The 24345-nt window shown below is 37.0% G+C and overlaps 1 protein-coding gene across 1 annotated transcript; it reads left to right on the forward strand.

The window, feature by feature from the left end:
- Positions 1–21045: 21045 nt before the first annotated feature.
- On the forward strand, positions 21046–22317 carry LOC139889639 (protein ALP1-like). Its single transcript, XM_071872577.1, has 2 exons — positions 21046–21947; positions 22002–22317. The coding sequence occupies exons 1-2, from the start codon at positions 21046–21048 to the stop codon at positions 22315–22317; spliced, it is 1218 nt and encodes a 405-aa protein (XP_071728678.1).
- Positions 22318–24345: the final 2028 nt, after the last annotated feature.

The raw sequence follows: 24345 nt of genomic DNA on the forward strand, positions 1-24345 counted from the left end.
ATTTACTGTCATTTTAGTTACTGCAATTTACTTTATTGCAATTTAAATTCTATCATTTATATTATCGTCATTTATATTTATGCTTTATTTAAAATCGACAAACCGGTCATTAAACGATAAAACCCCCCTTTTATAATAATAATAATAATAATAATACTATTATATTACTAATACATATATATATATATATATATATATATATATATATATATATATATATATATATATATATATATATATATATATATATATATATATATATTATAAATATAGTTTCTAAAAATATAGTACGTAATCACTAGCTCCCTGTGGAATGAACCGGACTTACTAAAAACTACACTATTCTACGATTAGGTACACTGCCTATAGTGTTGTAGTAAGGTTTTGGTATATCACATCCGTAAATTAATAAAACTTGTATCATATTACGCTGTATTTCATATTAAAAATAATACTATTTCGTACTACACCTCGCACACATCAACTCCACGAGAAATGTATGGTTTTATTTTCTTAAATTAAGTCTGACGTATTTTCTACTTTAAAAGTGTGTAGGGTTGTTCTAGAAAATCATACGAACTTGAAATAAGTGCTTGAGCCAACAATGGAGAAGAATATAGGGTAATTTAAAAACAGTTCCGAAACACCACAACACAATGGGGTTGTCGAACGCATTAACCGAACACTCAATGAGCAGGCTAAGAGTATGCCGTTGCATGCGTGTATACCCAAGATATTTTGAGTGGATGTCGTAAATACGGTGGCTTAGTTTATTAATAAGGGACCCACAACACCGTTAGAGTTTTGAATAATAGAGGAAGAGTGGACCGGTAAAAAGGTAAGTTAGGCTCGCTTAAGGGTTTTCGGTTGTAATGTGTGTGTGAAAACCAAAGACATAGACAAATAAAAGCTTGAAGCTAAATACATAAAATTTACATTTATCGGGTATGGATTGGATGACATAGGTTATAGGTTTTGGGATAAGGAGGCGAAAAGGTGATTCGTAGTAGAGATGTTACTTTTGATGAAAGCTATTTGTATGGCACTAAGGTAACGGTTAATCTAATCATCGTCTAATTATACTTGATGATTTTGTTGATGGTAATACAGGTTCTAGTGAGAGTTCAAGAAAAAATTAATTTTGGCTTAGAGGTGAGGGTCCAAACGATGGAGATGATTCGGAGAGTGGTGCTAGCTCCAAAAGTAGTAGGAGCTCTAGTGGTGGAGATGACGGTGATGCAACTCAATCACCACAACCCGTGACTCCACCATTGAGACGCTCAAGTAGAACACCCAAACCTACGATTAGGTTTTCTCCATCGGCAGGCCATTTGCTCTATACCGAAAATGGTGAACCTGAGAGTTATTTGGAAGCAAGAAAATCTAAAAAATTCGTACAATGGTATCTTGCTATGAAAGAAGAATTGGGTCACTTATAAAGAGCGAGACATGGTCACTAGTAAAATTACCTATTAATAAAAAGGCATTGCACAAAAAATGGGTCTTTCAGGTCAAAGATGAATTGAACGGGAAAAAACAATACAAGGCTCGATTGGTAATTAAGGGGTTTTAATAAAGGGAGGGGGTCGATTACAATGAGATTTTCTCTCCAGGTGTGAAAATGACTACTATTCGCTTGGTTTTGAGCATTGTAATTGTCGTTGGCTTACATCTAGAGCAATCAGATATAAAGACCGCATTTTTACATGGAGATCTCACTGAATAGATTTATATGGTATAATCTATGGTCTATGAGGTAGTTGGTAAAGTGAGATGGGTTTGCAAATGGAAGAAAAGTCTGTATGGATTGAAACAAGCACCACGGCAATGGTTCTTGAAGTTCGATGACTTTATAGCTAGGAGCGGCTTCATGAAAAGCAATTTGGATCATTATTGTTACTTAAGAAATAAAGTCCTCCTATATTATATTGTTAATTTATGTTGATGACTTGTTGATTGCAGGATCAGATATGTTGGAGATCAACAAGTTGAAAAGACAATTGTCTCATGAATTCGAGATGAAAGACTTAGGAGCCGCTAAAAAAATACTCGGGATGAGTATTACACGGAATCTAGTTGAAGGTACTTTAACTTTGTCTCAAACCAAATATATCTAGAAAGTGTTAGAGTGGTTCAACATGAAAGATTCAAAGGCAAGATCCATGCCTTTAGGCAGTACTTTAAATTTGACGAAGAGTCAATCACCTACAACGGATGGAGACAAAGAGTAAATAGCTCAATTTCCTTATGCTTCAGCGGTGGGTAGTTTTATGTATGCTATGGTGTGCACAAGACCCGACATAGCTCATGCGGTGGGAGTTGTGAGTTGGTTTATATCGAATCCAGGTAAGGAGTATTGGAAAGGAGTAAAGTGGATTTTGTGCTACTTGAAAGGTAAATGCAGTTGCAATACACTATAAGTGATTCCACTTTGAGAGGGTATTTTGAAGTGGATTTGGGTGGATGTGACGATTTGTAGAAAAGCACTACGGGTTATGTTTTCACGGTTGGAAAGACGACGGTTAGTTGAGTGTCGAGATTTCAAAAGAGTGTTGCGTTGTCAACAGCGGAGGCCGAATATATATTGTCACATCTGAAGCAAGCAAAGAACTTATATGGTTGAAGAATTTCTTGGTGGAGTTAGGACAAGTTCAATAAGATTTTGTCTTGTAATGTGATAATCAAAGTGCTATTCACTTACGGAAAAACCCGGTGTTTCATGGTCGTACGAAACACATCAAACTGATATATCATTTTATTCGCGAACTCATAAATGATGGTACTTTAGTTGTTGCTAAAATTCTTGGTACGGAGAATCCTGCTGATATGTGTACTACGGTGGTTACGATCGGGAAGTTGAAGCTTTGCATAGCTTCAACTGGTCTTCTTATGAACTTATGAAAGAAGGCGCCGACTAGAGAGTTCAAGAGTTATTGATTTGATTTTGGCAAGTAGTGTTGAAGACCTTGTGTCGAAAGTCTACTCTTCTAGCATGTTGAGTTTGTGTGTCCCATTTTTTATTGGCATTATAAAAGTCAGTTTGACATTCTTGGTTGATTTCTGGATTGACGTGATTTGGGTTTTGTTTAAAGTCTCCTTTAAGTGGGAGATTTTTGGAGTATAAAGAAGATTGAAACAAAAGACATTGTTTACTTCGTGACCGGGAAAGTTTGGCTCGCGATTGCGACCATGTTGTTTTCAAAAATCACAAACAAAAGCCATGGTGGCATGGTTTCGTATGTTTACGGTTTTGGTGAAATGGATTTCACGACCACGAAAAGCATTATCACGACCGCGAAGTCGTGTCGTGCTGACCAAACTGAAATATTTTTTCGTTGTTTCGATTTGTACTATAAATAGGACCTATGTATTTTGTAACCCCAAGCACACAAAATGAATAAAGAAAAAGCTCTCTAGTTGGTCGTAGATTAAAACAATCACAACGATTGCATATAACTGAAACCTCACTTTGTTTTTTATAAGCGGAAAGGCAATGGACTAATGGCCCTTAATGAAGTTCTACTCAAATCCTTCGAATGGATACCAAGTAGCGCAAGAAACATGCTGATCGTTTGGAGTCAATGGCTCCTAAATCCATTTACTTTCGATGATAAAGGCTAACTCATTCGTCTTTTTGCATTTAAAGTTTTGTGCTATGTTTTGGGTCTCCATGTAGGGTTTAAATGTAAACATAATTTGTATCTATTTCTGTTTCTCTGCTAAGCATGAGCTCGGATGCTATTCTTGTAACCGTAATAGTTTATTTAATGAAATTATTTTGCTTTCCAAAATATTTTTTTACTTTTTCCAATATTTTTTGTCCCTTTGTTGTTTGTAGGATCACCATAATTTATTGGTAATTGTTACTTATGGTCCATAAATTCTCAAGAATACTCCATATTAGGGATGACAATGGATCAGATATGGATCGGGTGATGCCGTATCCATATCCATTTCATTTAGTTTTTGTTCATCTCATATTCATATAATTTCAGTTCATCCATTCATATTCATATCCGCTGGATTAAGCAGGTTAATAAATATCCATTTGATATTAAAAAATGTTATGATATTTCCTAATATGCGATGAAAACAAAAACGTAGTACATCAAAAATAAATAGAAAAAATAATTGAAATATGTTGGTTGAATGTTGGTTAATGAACTAAACGACAAACTTAAGTATGATTAACCAAAGAATATGTTTTGATGATGACACATACAAATGCATAAGTGATGACTGACATCTTAACATAAAACACACAAGGTCACTAATCCATACTTTATCTTGCAAATGACCAAGTCAAACATAGCTTAAAGAATGAAATTAAAAGATCAGCTAAATACACGGTCAAGGTACGGTCGACCGCACAGCCAGCCGTAGAACCACAAACTGAATGGCAATGCAGTTTTGTGAAAACAAGTTGCACGGTCGCCACCACGGTCAACCGTAGTGGGACCGCAGTTTTCTCTGTTACCAATTTTGATCAAATAAAGTTTGACTAGTTCCCGACATCTATAATTCATGAAACCTTTCTCAACATGCTTAGAATAGATGTCCTCTCCATACTCAATTGAGTTTTGGTCATAAAAACACTAATTATGGTTAATTACGCCTAATGACATCTTAATGACAAATTAACCAAGATTAGGCTTAACACATAAGTGTTAAATAATAACTTGTGATCTTAAATCTTATCTAGACATCCTTAGTATGATCATCAAGTACCAACACAATTAAGCCAATGTCACTAGAACAATAATTGATATTGAAAATGACTTAGTGATTAATTAAGGCTAAATGAGGAACAATGCTCTCAAGTGTAACTAGTAAAGACTTGTTGTGACGCTCCGTACAAAACCATCATGTACGAATCGTCAACAACAAGTCCATTACACTGTATAATACTACATGCTGTTTTAAAACAAGTTTTTCATTCATGAAAAGATAACGTTTTACAAAAGATAACGTGACACAAAGGTCGTTACAAAGGCATTATTCAAAATAACATAAGTTGCGAATGCAATATAAAAGTTCCATGATTGAGACATCTCTAAGTAATGCAGCGGAAGTCTAACACAGCGAGTCTGTAACAGCAAGTCTATAACACCAAGACAGCAAGTCTAACAGCGGAAGCAACAATGTCTAACCACCTGAGAAATACACGCTTAAAAGGTCAACACGAATGTTGGTGAGCTATAGTTTGTATTCAGTAATGTAATGTAGACCATGAGATTTCGTATTCAAAACAGTATGAAAAGTATATGCTTATCCATGGGCACCCGGTAACTAACTTAACGTAATAATAATACCCCCTAAAAGTACACTTGGCGAGTGCATATGTTCTCGAAGTATTAAACACCAGTTAAATGCTAGCGCGACTAGCCCGAGTGGGAATGTCAAACCCTATGGATCCATATCTAATATTCGCACTCACCGGTTCAAAAACTAATGATTAAACGTTACCGTGCTAAGGGGAATCTTTGTGTCGTTATATCACCCACACATATATAAAGTTTAAGTACTCGTGTCTAGTATGTAAAAACATAAAAAGCGCATGTATTCTCAGTCCCAAAAATAGTTAAAGTAAAAAAAGGAAGCTATAACTCACAGTGAATGTGCGGTAAAGTCGATATGGAAAGTATGCAAGTAGTAAGTCGGTCCGAAAGGTCGTCAACCTAAGTCAAAGGTCACTAAATCAGTATATTATCCCCAAAAGTTTAAAAGTGAGTAAATTAAGTCTTAAGTATCATCATCATCATCATCATCATCATCATCGTTATCATCATACGTAAAAGATAAAGTAAGGTTTTCAACAAGAATAGAGATCGAAACAAAAGGCTGATTTCGGACAGCTGCTACGACCACTATATAAAACGAAAAGACGCGTGGTCAGTGGCCAAGGCTCCGTATGTGAGTCCTCTAACCGCTGTCCAATTTTTAGATCCTAAATCGATGTTGTTTGACCGTGGCGACGGTTCAAGCGCGAGTAGGTCAGAATTTTCAGCACGTCTTTATAACGGCGTAGTAACTTTCGGAAGGCTATAAATCCTAAACCGTATATCGGATTTAGGCGAGTCCTAAACAAAAAGTCATCTACTCGAAACGAACTATCTGAAAATAAGTTTTACAGAAGTCTTAGGAGTCTGATCAGTCCCCGAAAAACAGCAAACAAGTGCTCCGGTGGTTTCTTGGTGCTTGATGCTCATCACGGTTCTCATCCTTGATGCGTGTAAGCTTCAAGTGTACAACTCTTTGATGTTTTAGCATCACTTTGACCAATTTTCAACCATCAACATACAACTAAGAGTAAAGTTAACATTATACAAGTTTTGAACATCAAGGTTGCCTCTTTATTGCATAAACACAATAAAGCTTCAACATTTTCCTTTTTACACAAGTTTATGTATCTTCATCATATGAGATGATGAATACTTAATCTTTGTCATCACACAATCACAAAAAGGATCCAAGTAAGTGAGATCTATAATGATAACTTAGATCTCAAGTATTAAGAAAACCCTAAGCTAGAAAGCTTGGATCTTTACAAGATTAATGAGACCATAAGCTAAAAAGCTAAGATCTAGTAAAAGTAATGAGACCATAAGCTAAAAAGCTAAGATCTTGAAAAAAATAATGAAACCCTAAGCTAGAAAGCTTGGATCTTTAATGTTCTTGAAGTTCCTTAAAGCAAAAGGCTAGATCTTCAAGATTCATGAAGATCATAAACACAAGTTTTGATCTTTTTAACAAAATAAAGGGATCATAAGCTAGAAAACTTAGATCCAACAAAGTAATGAAGATTCGAAGCTAGAAAGCTTGAATCTTTCATGTTCTTGAAGGATTCAAATCAAAGTTTGAATCTCCAAGATATAACAAGATCAAGAAGCTAAAAAGCTTGATCCTTGTATGATGATGATGATGTCGAATTTATGAAGAAGAAAAGAAGAAGAATAAAATTTAAAACTTATACTTTTTAGAGTGAGAAAGACTATAGAGAGAATTAGAGAGTAAGTGTGTGTAAAATGTGAATGAGATTAAGTATGAAATGGGTGAGATTTTCTTGGTATTTATAGTGTGGTGGGGGGTGTTTGGCCGTAGGTTTATGGGGGGGACAAGGGGGACACCTTTTTTGCTTTTTGGTTAGTGGTGGTCTAAAGGTGGTGCTTATGTTAGGATCTCATGCTACATTTGTGATTATGGTTAACAAAAATGCTAGTATGTTCCCGCTTATAAATGGGTTTTTGTCTTACATTTATATGGGTTATAAACTTATTAAAATTGGGCTAATTAAATAGTCCATTAGCTAGAGTAGGGTGGGCTTGAGTCTAACAAGGTAGAAAGTCCAACAAGACTAACTAGTGAGCACAAGTAAATTACTAAGCGTAATTAAGCAACCAAAAGCCCAAGTAATTGTTATTAGGAAATAACAATTAGTGTTACGTAGTCGTAATATTCCTATTACGACAAAAGTTAAACGTGTACCAAAACATATAGCTCGTTCTAAACGTCAAGTGACACTAAAGGTCGTAAGAGCATTCGAGGATCAAGTTAAGTAACTAAGTACTTAATGGCACGTTGTATGGTATTAACGAAAGTAATTAATCATGAAATAAGATCCCAGAATATAAACTAACACAGTACGCACAAATACGCAGTTTCGCAGAAAGTAACAAGCACAAAAGTAAGTCGAAAAATTCGGGTCGTTACATTACCCACCTGTTAATGAAAATTTCGTCCCAAAATTTTAAGCTGAGGTAGACGGTAGAGTTGTGAAGAGGTGAGGATACTTCTGCATCATCTGATCCTCTCATTCCCAAGTAAACTCGGGTCTTCGTTTAGCATTCCAACGGACTCGGACAATTGGAATCTTGTTGCGTTTCAAGGTCTTGACCTCACGGTCCATAATTTCAACAGGTTCTTCCACGAAGTGGAGTTTGTCATCAATCGTAAGCTCCTCAAGTGGTATGACAAGTTCTGGTTTAGCAATACATTTCTTCAGATTTGACAGGTGGAAAGTGGGATGAACTGCACTCAACTGATTCGGAAGATCCAAACGGAAAGCAACGGGTCCAGCACGCTCCAAGACTTCAAAAGGACCAATATATCGTGGATTTAGCTTCCCACGCTTTCCGAAACGGATTACACCTTTCCAAGGTGCGACTTTCAACATCACTCGATCACCTGCTTGGAATTCGCGATCTTTACGCTTAAGATCAGCATAGCTCTTTTGGCGACTACGGGCCGTCTTGAGCCTTTCCTGGATTTGAACGATCTTCTCGGTTGTTTCATAAATGAGTTCGGGTCTAGTGATTTGCTTATCACCTACCTCGGCCCAACAAACAGGAGAACGACATTTACGGCCATATAGAGCTTCGAAAGGTGCGGCTTTAATACTCGCATGATAGCTATTATTGTAAGAGAATCTGGCTAGAGGCAAATGCTTTTCCCAAGATTTTCCGAAGTCAATAACACAAGCACGTAACATGTCTTCCAAAGTTTGAATCGTACGTTATCTTTGTCGGTCGATTTGTGGGTAATATGCGGTACTCATGTCTAAACGTGTTTCCAAGGCTTCTTGTAATGAACGCCAAAATCTAGAAGCAAAACGGGCATCTCAGTCAGAAATAATCGATAAGGGTACGCCGTGTCGAGGTACAACTTCCTTTATGTATAGTTACGCGAGTTTCTCCATCGTATCAGTTTCCTTCATGGCTAGGAAGTGTGCAGATTTGGTAAGATGGTCAACGATAACCCAGATGGTATCATAACCGCCTATCGTCTTCGGTAGCTTAATGATGAAGTCCATTGTTATTCCTTCCCACTTCCATTGCGGGATTTCGAGTTGCTGAAGTAACCTGGATGGCCTCTGATGTTCGACTTTAATCTTAGAACAAGTTAAACACTTTCCAACGTAAGTCGCAACATCCTTATTGAGGTTTGGCCACCAATATTAAACCTTGAGGTCGTGGTACATCTTACCAGCTCCTGGATGAATCGAATACCTTGACTTATGGGCTTCGTCTAGAATAAGGCTTCGTAAATCCCCATAACTAGGCACCCAAATTCTTTCGGCAAAATATCAGAGTCCAGTCTCCTTGACCTCGAATAGAGAGACGAGAATGTTCAAGTGCTCTTGAGCAATATTCTCCTCCTTGAGAGCTTCCTCTTGGGCTACACGGATTTGGCTATTGAGATTCGTGTGAATGGTGATGTTCATGGCTCGAACACGAAGAGGTACCATTCTTTCCTTTCGGCTCAAGGCATCAGCTACAACATTTGCCTTGTCAGGGTGGTAGCGAAGTTCACAATCATAATCGTTCAACGTCTCGATCCACCGTCGCTGTCTCATGTTCAGTTGCTTCTGATCGAATATGTGTTGGAGGCTTTTGTGGTCGGTGAAGATAGTGCTCTTGGTTCCATACAGATAGTGTCTCCACAGTTTTAGTGCAAAGACAACGACTCCAAGCTCAAGATCGTGATTAGTGTAGTTTCGCTCGCGAATCTTCAGTTGTCGGGAGGCGTAAGCAATAACCTTCTTCCGTTGCATCAATACGCACCCAAAACCTTGTCGGGAGGCATCGCAATACACAACGAAATCATCACTGCCTTTGGGAAGGAACAAAATAGGAGCGGTGGTTAACTTCTGCTTCAGGGTTTGGAATGCCGACTCTTGCTCAGTTTCCCAAACAAACTTCTTCCCCTTGTGAGTTAACGTGGTCAAAGGACGCGCAATCAAAGAGAAACCTTCGATGAATCTACGATAATAACCGACGAGGCCTAAAAATTGGAGGATATGAGTAGGAGTAGTGGGGGTTTCCCACTTGCTGATGGCTTTGATCTTTGCGGGATCGACCTTGATACCCTGATCGCTCACAATATGACCAAGAAATTGGACTTCCTTCAACCAAAATTCACACTTGGAGAATTTGGCATAGAGTTGCTCTTGTCTCAAGAGTTCAAGCATGAGTCGGAGATGTTTCTCATGTTCTTCTTCGCTTTTGGAATAGATTAGGATATCTTCTATGAATACGATAACGAATTTGTCCAGGTACGGCTTGCATACGCGATTCATTAGATCCATAAACACGGCAGGTGCGTTGGTTAAACTGAATGGCATTACCAGAAACTCATAGTGGCCATAACGAGTTCGGAACGCAGTCTTCAGCACATCGCTCTCCTTCACCCTCAACTGGTGATAACCTGATCGTAAATCAATCTTGGAGTAGACGTTAGATCCTTGCAGCTGATCGAAAAGATCGTCAATTCTGGGAAGGGGATACCGATTCTTGATCGTCAACTTGTTCAGTTCACGATAATCGATACACATGCGGAAAGATCAGTCCTTCTTCTTCACGAACAAAACAGGTGCACCCCAAGCCGATGAACTCGGTCGGATAAATCCACGGTCTAGCAATTCTTGCAGTTGACTCTGCAACTCTTGCAGTTCGGAAGGTGCAAGTCGATAAGGTGCGCGAGTTACAGGTGCAGATCCTGGCACTAGATCGATCTGAAACTCCACTGATCTCGGCAGAGGTAATCCCGTCAATTCTTCTGGAAAGACATCGGGAAATTCGTTCACAATTCGTACATCATCCACGCTTTTCTTCTCAGTTTCTAACTTCTTCAAGTGCGCCAAAACGGAAAAACGCCCATTTTTCATAACCTTTTGTGCCTTCAAGCAACTAATAAGGTTCAGCTTTAGGCTACATCTATCCCCGTAAACAATTAACGGCTCACCAGTCTCGCGAGGTATACGGAGAATCTTCTCTCCACAAATAACTTCTGCTCTCACTTTGGACAACCAGTCCATTTCGACTATCACATCAAAGCTCCCCAACTTAATGGGTATCAAATCAATCTCAAAATCCACACCAGCTAAGTTTATAATACCTCCTCGGCCTATTTGGTCAACTTTCTCAAGCTTTCCATTGGCTACCTCAACAAATATACTCTCATCCAAAGGCACTAACGACCAATCTATCTTAGAGCAAAAGTGTCTACATACATAACTCCTATCGTCACCGGTATAAAATAGGACAGAAGCTAATAGTTTATTGATAGTGAATGTACATGTAACCAAGTCAGGATCTTCACGGACATCTCTGGCGTTCATGTTGAAGACTCTTTCACGTTCTGGCCCACCATCCTTCTTCTTGTTAGGACATTCATTCTTGAAGTGGCCCTGCTGACCGCACTCAAAACACTTCCTTGGTCCACTTGGGTTTGTCCTCACGGGTGGGGCGTTGATCTTACAATCTCTGCCGATGTGTTCAGTCATTTTACACCTCTCACACACAACGTTGCAGTATCCAGTATGATGCTTGTAGCATCTCTTACACTGAGGAAGGGTACCTTTGTAGTTAAGGTTAGAGCTAGGGTTCGGGTTAAGGTTCCTCCAATCGTTGTTTCCCTTAAAATTCTCATACCTCTTCGCTGGGTTTTGATCAAAACCTTTACCCTTGTTTCTGTCCCACTTACGTTTCCCATTACTAGCTCCCGATTCTGATTTCGCCTTCTCTGGCTCTTGGCGGGTAATTTGATTCATCAGGGTGTGCGCCATGCGCATAGCTTCCGGTATGTTTGCTGGTTTCGAAGAAGTGACATTTCCCTGAATGTCCTTGGGGAGTCCCCACAGATACCTCTCCATCCGTTTGTACTCCGGAGTAACCATTGTGGGGAACATCAAAGCTAACTCCAAGTGCCTTCGATTATAGCCATCAAGGTCAGTTCCTACAACTTTCAGTTCCCAAAATTCCGCTTCCATTTTCTGAATTTTGGTTTTGGGGCAGTACTCCTCGATCATAGCCCTCTTAAACTCCTCCCATGGTGTAGCGTAAGCTTCGTAATTCCCCGAGCCTGGGTGAGCGTATTCCATCAAGTCAAAGTGCCATCCGACAAAGTGCAGGATGCGAACTTAGTTTTATTCCCTTCGGAGCAGTTACTCACACGGAACACAGATTCCAACTTCTCAAACCATCTCGTCAGCCCAACTGGCCCTTCTGTTCCACTAAAATTGTGGGGCTTACACCTCTGAAATTCCTTGAAAGTGCATCCATTTCGAATGTTCTGGTTAGCCGGTGGAGCTTGGGGGTTGGCATTCGACATAGATGTGGCTACTCAAGCGGCTATCATCTCCTCGATCTGTGCTGCTGTGGGCATTTCCCTTGGCCCTCTTCCATTAGCCATTGATCTTCCAAACAAAATTTTTGACTTAAGTCAAAATCCATTAACCAACAACGTCACGGCATACGGTAAACAACATGGAAATAACACAGTACACGATAACTAAGCATGACAAACAAGCAGCAGATAGCACAAAAGCCAACATGTAATAAAACGCCTTACAATAAATCAACAACAGTAGTTCCGATCATAATAAGAAAATTGCATACAACAGCATAAGGTTCGTACAATACATAAATGAAAAACAGGAAACTACAAACGGAATACATAAAGAAATCTAATACAACAGCCCTAGGGCGAGGGTGGGTAAATGATGTTCATCAGGCGGGTCATCTGGTCCTCGAGCTCATTTACCCGAGCACGGAGGGCATGCACTTCTCTCGTCAGTTCCTCGACGGTAGGAGATGCTGGTGGTGCAGGTGGTGCAGATGGTGCAGGTGGCACCGGTGGTGCAGATGTAGTACTAGAAATAGGCGGCACTGAGCGGGTGACCTTACGCACAAATGGATCGACAGGATACGGTACAACCCTCTTACGGGCGGTGACCCTAACCAACTGTCCATGTGCATTCACGAACGGCTTTCCTCCATTAACCCCTAGAATAACAGTACCATCGAAGCGGTACCGCTTCTTCGGCGGGGTAGAGGGTGGCTGCACGGGCTCCTCCTCGGGGTCCTCCTCAGAATCCTCCTCGGGATCCTCCTAGCTGGTGTCATCAGATGATGATCCATCTGAATCGTCTGAAGGTAGTGTAGGTACTTCACGGGCGGGAGAAAGCGTCTGGCCGGCGGTCATAAGTTGATATCTGCCAGGTGTAATTGGTACGACACGTCCGTCAGCGATGCGTCTAGCCCAATATCTATGCTTGTTATGGAAGGGACCGTCTTCGTTTCCCCCAGGGATCACAGTACCACCGAAATGGTGCTGTAGCCCCGGGAGTCTAGGGCTGGGTGGTGCTGGAATCTCCTCGGGATCCTCGTCTCCATTTGAGATGTCCATCAGGTCAAGCGCGTGTCTACTATCTCCAGAAGACGAATCATCAGAGTCGCCAGAGGGTAGTGGTGAGTCAGCAACAATAGTAGGCGAGGTAGCAGACGTATCTGAGTCACTCTCGAAGTCAAAGGTCATGGGCGGCATGTCTGACATCTGAACAAGGAAAAATAACTTTTTCCATGTCAGTAAGACATATAGCAAGCACATAATCAGGCACTACAGCATCCTAGCAGTACATAGCATGGCAATCGTAACAGTATTAAGTAAAAGTAACATGCAATCAAAGACAGATAGTAGCATGCAGTAGCGAGAAAGTAGCAGCATACATCAAGTTCACATAGCAGTAAAGGTAAGCAGTAGCATGCAGTAGTAGTAAGCAGTAACAAGTAAACGAGCAAGTTGTAGATTAGTCCTATTAGCGAATCCTACTCGGCTCGGTCAAGACTCAATAATGCAACCTAATTCCCTACAACCGATGCTCTGATACCAAATGTGATGCCCCATACAAAACCATCATGTACGAATCATCAACAACAGGTCCATTACACGGTATAATACTACATGCTATTTTAAAACAAGTTTTGCATTCATGAAAAGATAACGTTTTACAAAAGATAACGTGACACAAATGTCGTTACAAATCCATTATTCAAAATAACATAAGTTGCGAATGCAAAATAAAAGTTCCATGATTGAGACATCTCTAAGTAATGCAGCGGAAGTCTAACACAACGAGTCTGTAACAGCAAGTCTATAACACCAAGATAGCAAGTCTAACAGCGGAAGCAACAATGTCTAAGCACCTGAGAAATACACGCTTAAAAGGTCAACACGAATGTTGGTGAGCTATATTTTGTATTCAGTAATGTAATGCAGACCACGAGATTTCGTATTCAAAACAGTATGAAAAGTATATGCTTATTCATGGGCACCCGGTAACTAACTTAACGTAATAATAATACCCCCTAAAAGTACACTTGGCGAGTGCGTATGTTCTCGAAGTATTAAACACCCGTTAAATGCTAGCGTGACTAGCCCGAGTGGGGATGTCAAACCCTATGGGTCCATATCTAATATTCGCATTCACCGGTTCAAAAACCAATGATTAAACGTTATCGTGCTAAGGGGAATCTTTGTGTCGTTATATCATCCACACATATATAAAGTTTAAGTACTCGTGTTTAGTATATAAAAACATAAAAAGCGCATGTATTCTTAGTCCCAAAAATAGTTAAAGTAAAAAGGGAAGCTATAACTCACAGTGAATGTACGGTAAAGTCGATATGGAAAGTATGCAAGTAGTAAGTCGGTTCGAAAGGTCGTAAACCTAAGTCAAATTTCACTAAGTCAGTATATTGTCCCCAAAAGTTTAAAAGTGAATAAATTAAGTCTTAAGTATCATCATCATCGTTATCATCATACGTAAAAGATAAAATAAGGTTTTCAACAAGAATAGAGATCGAAATAAAAAGCTGATTTCGGACAGCTGCTACGACCTCTATACAAAACGAAAAGTCTCATGGTAAGTGGACAAGGCTCCGTATGTGAGTCCTCTAACCGCTATCCAATTTTCAGATCCTAACTCGATTTTGTTTGACCGTGGCGACGGTTTAAGTGCGAGTAGGTCAGAATTTTCAGCACGTCGTTATAACGGCGTAGTGACTTTCGGAAGGCTATAAATCCTAAACCGTATATCGGATTTAGGCGAGTCCTAAACAAAAAGTCATATACTCGAAACGAACTATCTGAAAATAAATTTTCCAGAAGTCCTAGGAGTCTGATCAGACCCCGGAAAAAAGTAAACAAGTGCTACGGTGGTTTCTTGGTGCTTGATGCTCATCACGGTTCTCATCCTTGATGCGTGTAAGCTTCAAGTGTACAACTCTTTGATGTTTTAGCATCACTTTGACCAAGTTACAACCATCAACACACAAATAAGAGTAAAGTTAACATTCTACAAGTTTTGAACATCAAGGTTGCCTCTTTATTGCATAAACACAATAAAGCTTCAACCTTTGTCCTTTTTACACAAGTTTATGCATCTTCATCATATGAGATGATGAAGACTTGATCTTTATCATCACAACAATCAAAAAAAGGTTCCAAGTAAGTGAGATCTATAATGATAACTTAGATCTCAAGTATTAAGAAAACCCTAAGCTAGAAAGCTTGGATCTTTACAAGATTAATGAGACCATAAGCTAAAAAGCTAAGATCTAGTAAAAGTAATGAGACCATAAGCTAAAAAGCTAAGATATTGAACAAAATAATGAAACCCTAAGCTAGAAAGCTTGGATCTTTAATGTTCTTGAAGATCCTTAATGCAAAAGGCTAGATCTTCAAGCTTCATGAAGATCATAAACACAAGTTTTGATCTTTTTAACAAACTAAAGGGATCATAAGCTAGAAAACTTAGATCCAACAAAGTAATGAAGATTCAAAGCTAGAAAGCTTGAAACTTTCATGTTCTTGAATGATTCAAATCAAAGTTTAAATCTTCAAGATATAACAAGATCAAGAAGCTAAAAAGCTTGATCCTTGTATGATGATGATGATGTTGATTTTATGAAGAAGAAAAGAAGAAGAAGAAAATTTAAAACTTACACTTTTTAGAGTGAGAAAGACTAGAGAGAGAATTAGAGAGTAAGTGTGTGTAAAATGTGAATGAGATTAAATGTGAAATGGGTGAGATTTGCTTGGTATTTATAGTGTGGTGGGGGGTGTTTGGCCGTAGGTTTATAGGGGGGACAAGGGGGACACTTTTTTTGCTTTTTGGTTAGTGGTGGTCTAAAGATGGTGCTTATGTTAGGATCCCATGCAATATTTGTGATTATGGTTAACAAAACGTCTAGTATGTTCCCTCTTATAAATGGGTTTTGTCTTACATTTATTTGGGTCATAAGCTTATTAAATTTGGGCTAATTAAATAGTCCATTAGCTAGAGTAGGGTGGGCTTGAGTTCAACGAGGTAGAAAGTTCAACAAGACTAACTAGTGAGCACAAGTAAATTACTAAGCGTAATTAAGCAATCAAAAGACCAAGTAATTGTTATTAGGAAATAACAGACAGTGAATTACGACAAAAGTTAAACGTGTACCAAAACATATAGCTCGTTCTAAACGTCAAGTGACACTAACGGTAGTAAAAGCATTCGAGGATCAAGTTAAGTAACTAAGTACTTAATGGCACGTTGTATGGTATTAACGAAAGTAATTAATCATGAAATAAGATCCCAGAATATAAACCAACACAATACGCATAAATACGCAGCTTCGCAGAAAGTAACAAGCACAAAAGTAAGTCGAAAAAGTCGGGTCGTTACACTTGTAATCCTAAAATACACTTAGATACATTTAGGATGGTCACCAAGTCCCAACTAGAGATTGATCTTACCTTGTGCATGTGTTGGACATTAATGTGTGCTTACACATTAATCATGCAATATGTTATATTGCAAGTAAGCTTGCTAAAAGCTTAAATTACAAGTTGTGCAAATATCTATATGATTGATCTTATAGTAACTATCTCTTGCTATGTGTGAGTATTACTTGCTACTTGCTAATATGTTTAATAGTCATAAATTTATCAACTTGATTAACATGCTTGCTATGTGCTTACTAGTTAGGATTCAAGTAACTAGTCTACTCCAACAAATTAAGCGTAAATTGGTTCACAATGAAATTATAGTCAATTGTCTATTTTGGTCTAAGTAACTATGTGTGATTGGTTATTCAAGAATGATTTAACTTTGATGTCTCTACATACTTCATGATTAACTTATAAAGACATCTTTCAATTAATCTCTACCTAAACCCAAATGGAACATGATTTATGATTAATTGAAACTAGAAAGTTAATGACATAGTGACTAGTCTTTAGAATTGAACCAAAGGCATTAATGTGACTAACTAAGTCTTGACCAAACTGAGATTTCCCAAAATATCAATCAAGACACTTCTCCAAGAATGTTGGGTTTACCACTAATGGAGTGTTATGTCACTTTCATGCAATAAGACCAATCTCACACACTTAATGCATATAGTACTTGTATAGGATGTTTGGTTTCTTTTGCAGGTGCTAGAAGGAGTAAATGTGCCAAAATGTGGTGTTCAAATTTGAGTCAAACGGCTATACAACGGAACTAAATTTGGACTGAAGCACGCACGGTCGAACCACGGTCGACCGTACAGGCAACCGTGTGTCAACGGCTACTTTTTGAATCCCATTATAAAAGGCAAGCATTAAAGAGCATTTGAAGCTGACCCTCTTGCATATTTCAAAGGCTTATTTCCAGAGATCACAAGGGCTCTAACTACTACTCAAATGTGATCAAGCAAGAGAAGATTCTATGATCTTATAGATATAGAATTTGGTTGTTGTAAACTTACTAATCAAAATAATTAATCTTGTGAGTTTACTTAGTGTAATGTATGTCCTAGTATTGTCTTAGGATCATCATTACAAAGTGTATAAGTCTTGTAACTTCAATTAGTAGAAGCATAGGCTAGCTTAGTGATCTACTTCCTTAAAGGGACTTAGAAAGTTGATTAATCTTATTTGGAGATTAATACTTGTCCAAGGTGAAGACAAGTTGATCTAGGTTGGAGTTGATCTTTCAAATGGATAGAAAGATTAGGTTTGTTGTCTACCAAAGAAGTTGAAGACTTGTAAATCGGATCTCCACCGGATTTGGAGAAAAGTGCTTAGTGAAGCAACAAATCCCGATTAGTGTAATCGGGGAGTGGATTAAGGTGGATTAGTTAACATCCACCCGAACCACTATAAATCCTTGTGTCTATGTTCTTTACATTACTTCATTTATCATTTTGAACATATACATTACACACATCAAGTTTGAGTTGAACTGGTTGATCAAAGTTAATCGAATTTGGTAATCAATCGAAAAAGTGTTAAAACGTATTAAGTAACTATTCAACCCCCCTTCTAGTTACTTACAAAATATATCCACAAGAATATGTAATCTTTGTCAAAGATAGAACATAATTTGGTACTAAAGAAAGATTATGAAAAATTAAGTATGTAATTTGTATGTTTATTTTGTTAGATATACGTGTTTTATTCAATGGAGATTCCAGAAACAAAACTCAATGAGGTCCCGAATTCTTTTTATTACTAATTATATTTGAATGTTACTTAATGGTGGTTTACTTGAAGAAAATTTAGAAATATATGAGTTTCAATAGTTAAAAATAGTAGTGTCATATAAAATTTGATGAGCATAGCGGATGTTTACTCCAAAACAACTACAAATTTCAAAATTTAATGGAGTCCTCCAATTAAATTTAGTGGTGTCCCATACAATTTGAAGAGTACTTTATAATAAAAAGTTTCAAACTAGTGGTGTCACGTGATCACACAGGCTTTCTTGTAGATTCGCCCTTGGTTTTATTGTAATAGATCACAGTTGATTCATTATAAGGTTAAAAACAAAATGTAAATTCATCGGTAAATCCATTTGTGATAGTAAACATGTAAGGATATTAATTTTTATGTATTTGTATATGTATTTCGGGTGTTATGAATATATCTATGGATGAAACTTTTCATCCATATCTTCATCTATATCCATATTCATTTCCATATCCATATCCGTATCTATATCAATTTAAGTTCATTCATATCCATCACGATGCGAGTGGATCGGGTGGATATCCACCGAATATGGTGGTCATTGTTATCCTTACTCCATATTGAAGAAGGAAGATATTTAATTAATGGAAAGTTATGTTAATGAATGTTTTTAAAACTTTGTTAAATTTTAAAGTGGTCACTTGTAATGGTGACATAGCAAGTATTATTTGATATATTGTATGCAGTGTATCTTTTTTACAAGAGAGATGAGTTTCGAACTTTCGATTGACACTTCAATATTTTCAATTCAAAATTCAGCTTAAAGAAGCAACATGTTCATTAAATTGTGTTGTTACACACTTGGATTTTTCATATGTCGCGAATCTAAACTAGATTTTCGTTTGTATACAATAATTTATGAAATATATAATCACCAACATATTCATGTTAGACAAGACAACTTAACCAAAATTAACCCCACCCATGTTAACTAAAAGTTCAGATTTTACTCTGCTTGTAATCATTTTTAGTTCGAGTCATTATAATACTAACTAGTAACTAGTAACTACTAAGTAATAAAAGCCAACCCAACCCTTCTAAAGTGCTCCAAACTTATTCCCAAGCAACTCTTAATTGATATATACATAAACATAAATATATGAATATTGCTAAGTATATAACATTAAAGGATGAGTGTAAAAAAGAGACATAATGAAAAGGTACGTTGAAATAATTGATTTCCATTAAAATTAAAAGGCTTAAGCTTTTGCGTGATTGCAGGAATTAACTTTTGATTCAACCCACCAACCAAATAAACACTTTCCAATCGTATCAAAATATAATTACACCAAACAATCATTTAGTTAGTAAACTAAATCACGTACTAATTACTCTATAAAATTACATCAAACAATCATTTAGAAAATTCTAGTGTATTTAATGGTGTTTAGGATGTGCCTTAGGGCAGTAGTTAGCAAATCCAATATTGCTATTATTTAATTTTTATAAAAACTAGATATATAGAGAGCTTATTATAATATTTTCAACTGTGACTATAACAACAAATGCAAGTGAGGTGACAAGGCTAAAAAGTGAAGTTTTTTAAAGGGGTATCAAATTTAAGTGTTTAATTTGTGGTGGATCATGTGGTAAAATATTATTGGTAGTTTGGTATATATATATATATATATATATATATATATATATATATATATATATATATATATATATATATATATATATATATATATATATAAAATGGTGTTTAATGGTGTTTGGCTCTATTAATCGAGTCAACATTAAAAACGTCGATTTATTGTTGACTTGACTGCCACTTAGAGCCTAATTGATCTTCTAACAGGTTTAAAACCCATGAAAATTTAATTCTACTATTTTCATGGCGTCTCACATTTTTTTTAATATACTTATTAGCCGGAGGTTCATTCGGAAGCAATCTCCCTATCCATAGAACCTTGAGAGTGAGGACTTCCCCAATCTTGGGTGTTTTACGCGGGGTAGAGATATAACTTCTGTTTATTCTAGGATAGGGGAAAGATTGTCTACATCTTACCTCCCTCATACCTTACATATGTGAGATCGAATTTTGTTGTTGTTGTTTGGTCTAAAATATACTGGTAAAATCTTGGGTGACCAAAATTTGACACCCTTTTTCGTTTCCGTTAGACTTGTGATTGACGGGGCGGAGCGTCATATTTTGACGCCCCGTTACGGGCATTAGGGGTGTCAAAGGTGTGACAAATTGAAGTCCATGTCATTTGACGAAAGATTTTGATGCCCCGTCAGGAATAGTCTTAAACAAACATAAATTAGGCATTTAATAACATTATATGCATAAAGATTATAGTAATAAACTTTGAACCATTTATCGTTTAATCCTTGTAATTTATCAAACACACTTTTAGACGACTTGTAACGGTGTTGGTGCGACGGCGTGGGAGCCGAGGTGGCAGCCGGCCACGCCCTGGTGTTCCAGGTATCGGCGCGTGGAGGAGGGCGGGGGAGAGGGGCGTGGCGGTGGTGCGTGGGTTGGAGACGGAAGAGGCAACGGGTGTGGGGGTTGGTGATTGGGACACTTGGCACATTTTCATATGATGGAGAATATATCCGTTGCAATTTCGGGTTTTAATAAATAAAAAAAATTAATCCAATATTATTTATCCTATATATACACATCTATTTTACTCATTCTATATACATTTCTTTCCTCCAATAATACTTTTCCTTTCATATTTACAAACACTATAAAATTTCATAATGGATAAAACATTCAAAATGCTCGAATTTATTATTGATGACGATTCGGATGATGAAAAAATATATAATTTTGTTAGTAGTTTGGCGGACGAAGATGTCGAGGGAGAAGCTACAAGTTCACAAGTCCCTCGCCCTCGTACCTATATTCCAAGGGATCGTGAAGATGCGGCAGTGAGGTTATACAACGATTATTTTTCTGAAACTCCAAATTATACGGAAAAGAACTTTAAACGACGTTATCGAATGAGTCGTGAATTATTTCTCCGTATCATCGAAGGTATATCAAACTTTAATAGTAGCGATATTCCCGATTATTTTATGTTTTTTAGGGAATGTCCCGATGCTACTGGTCGTCAAAGTTTGACGATACTTCAAAAATGCACTGCGGCCATACGTCAAATGGCGTATGGAACTACACCTGATTTACATGACGAATACATAAAAATTGGTGAGAAAACAGCTGCTTTATGTTTAGATAATTTTTGTAGATGCGTGTTTCATTTGTTTGCTAGACAGTACTTGAGAAAACCAAAAGCCGAAGATATTGCTCGGCTTTATAGTTTTCATGCCCAAAAACATGGTTTACCGGGTATGCTTGGTAGTATTGATTGTATGCATTGGGAGTGGAAGAATTGTCCAATTGCGTGGCAAGGTCAATATACTAGAGGTGATAAAAAAGGCCCGTCCATTATGCTAGAAGCAGTCGCCTCGCAAGATTTGTGGATATGGCATGCATTCTTTGGTATGGCAGGTGCGAACAACGACATTAACGTTTTAAATTATTCATCATTGTTCAACACTATTAAAAATGGAACTGCTCCACCTTCACCATTCGATGTTAATGGGCATCACTACGAAAGAAGTTATTACCTAGGTGAAGGTATATACCCCGATTGGGCAATGTTGGTCAAAGCTCCCCATTCTCCAACTGACAAACCGCGAAATTTTTTTTAAAGGTTTCAAGAAAGTGCAAGAAAAGATATTGAGCGTGCATTTGGAGTATTACAGGGTAGATTTCAAATGTTAAAAACTCCGGCGAGATCTATGGACTTCAACAAAATAAGAAGACATATGTATGCATGTATCGTATTACATAACATGATTCAAGAAAATAACGGGTTTGTTATTGGGAAGAAAGAAGAAAGAATGATACAACGGAACCCACCACGACGGTTACACAGGGATTTGAGGGATCGAGATGCAATGGTTAAGGAAATAAGAGATAAGCAAGTTCACAAACAGTTAGAGGCAGATTTAACCGAGCACGTTTGAAACTTATCATCTTACTTTCGTACCGCTAATATTATTGAGTAATTTGTTATGTATTTCTAGTTTCGGTTAAGATTTTTAAATTATGTAATTTTTAATTTCAGTAATTTAAATTAATGTTCTTCGTGTTTACTTATTGAGTAATGTAATATTATTTTTAAACATCACTTTTATTCAACACACAAACGGTTACATTTTCTAAACATCACTTTTATTCAACACACAAACGGTTACATTTTTTAAACAAGAACTAAATTAAACTGAAATAAAACATAAGATCTTAAAACACAACACAAACATCGATGAATTCAGTAGAGTTCATCGAAAAAACGACCATCTGTGTTGTACTCTGGAGCCACCGGTTCATCTTTTTCTTCTTCGACTGCTTCATCGATGTAACGCCAACCCAACATTTCTTCATCTTCAAGAACCACATACAGAGTAATGCGGTTACCACGATCTTCAATGGTATCTTTTATCCCGTACCATTGATCATAGGTACGGAGATAGCTTACCTCCATCTCATCATCATAATTGTCTTCAAAAAACAACACATCAGTGTATTCACACGGTACATTTGTCTTCAAAAAGGCTAGCAGATCGTCTAAACCAACGTCACGGATATCGATTCCTTCGAATAAATTTTTTTTGCCAGACTTGTAGACCTTCATATGATTACGGAAATCACCCCGTAAAGAACATCGTATGCAACAATCATTGGGGGAATTGTTTTCATTTTCACTGATTAGAAGTGTTTTGATTTTGAGTTGAGAAGTGAAGTGTGTGAAATGAATTGGGTTAGTGGGTGTATTTATAGGTGAAAAAGTATCCGTTTTTGAAAATAAAAAATATATATATATAACGGTCGGATTTTAAATCCGTTTATTTTTGAATTTTAAAAAATAAATTTGAAAATATTAATAATAAATTCAATAAAGCAATAAATAAAACAGAAAAATTAAAAATAAAATGCCACATCAACTTTCCACTAACCCACACCACAAACCCACACCACCACTACTTCACTCAAACCAGCCACATGTCCTAGTCATCAAAAAGCAACCTACGCCCCCAACTCACGTCCCCTACCGTTACGAATGGTCTTAGTCAGTTCAAAGTTTGTAATCGGGTATATGTAACTGGGGTATACTTCAAAAAGTAATAGATATATAAAGACGTTAATGACCATTAATTTTCATCACTTCACTATCAAATACGTCCTACGTCCAAAATTAATAGTCTTACTATTCATTTCTAAGTTTTCCATTATTAGTCCATTTACATAATGATATATGAACAAGTAAGGGGGTCCGCGCTCCGCTGCGTTCGGAAATTTGTTTTACGTAACCATATGTTTTCAATTAAATTATTTTCAAGAGACCAAACAGTTATACTTTAATCATTATTAATTAGACTAATTTAAAAACTCGCATAATTTGAAAACTTTTGTCAGTTAATATTAAATATGGGTAGAAGGTTTAAAATCTTTTTGTAAGGATAAAATAAAGAAAGTTATGAAAGAAAGATTGTAAAAAAAAGGTTTAGGGAAGAATTATAAAATAAAAAAGTATGAGTCTTTAAAAATATCAAATGGAGTGAAGAGGAAGGGTTAGAAAAATGATAGTAAAGGCTAATAGTTGAGAAGAGAAAGAAAAAAAAATGTTGCTAGGAATTGATCCCAAGCTACATGAGTTGTACACTTCATGCCATACCACATGACCAATGTTGTGTATGGTCTATTGCCAGTTATTAATTATTTATAAGTTTAAAAAGTGGTATTAGGAAAAGACAAAATGTAAAGATGGAGGGTTGTAGTTGAAAAAATTGCATTTAAGTTTCAAATAAATAGTGCCATTTTTTTGTCTCGTTGTGTTTTCCAAATAAATATATGTATAATAAGGAGAAAAAGTTAAGTAAAAATTAAAAAGTAAGAGTTAAAACTCTAAAGTTATATATGTATATATATATATATATATATATATATATATATATATATATATATATATATATATATATACACACACATATATA

The sequence above is a fragment of the Rutidosis leptorrhynchoides genome, chromosome 2 (genome assembly GCF_046630445.1).
Source record: "Rutidosis leptorrhynchoides isolate AG116_Rl617_1_P2 chromosome 2, CSIRO_AGI_Rlap_v1, whole genome shotgun sequence".
Lineage (NCBI taxonomy): Eukaryota > Viridiplantae > Streptophyta > Magnoliopsida > Asterales > Asteraceae > Rutidosis > Rutidosis leptorrhynchoides.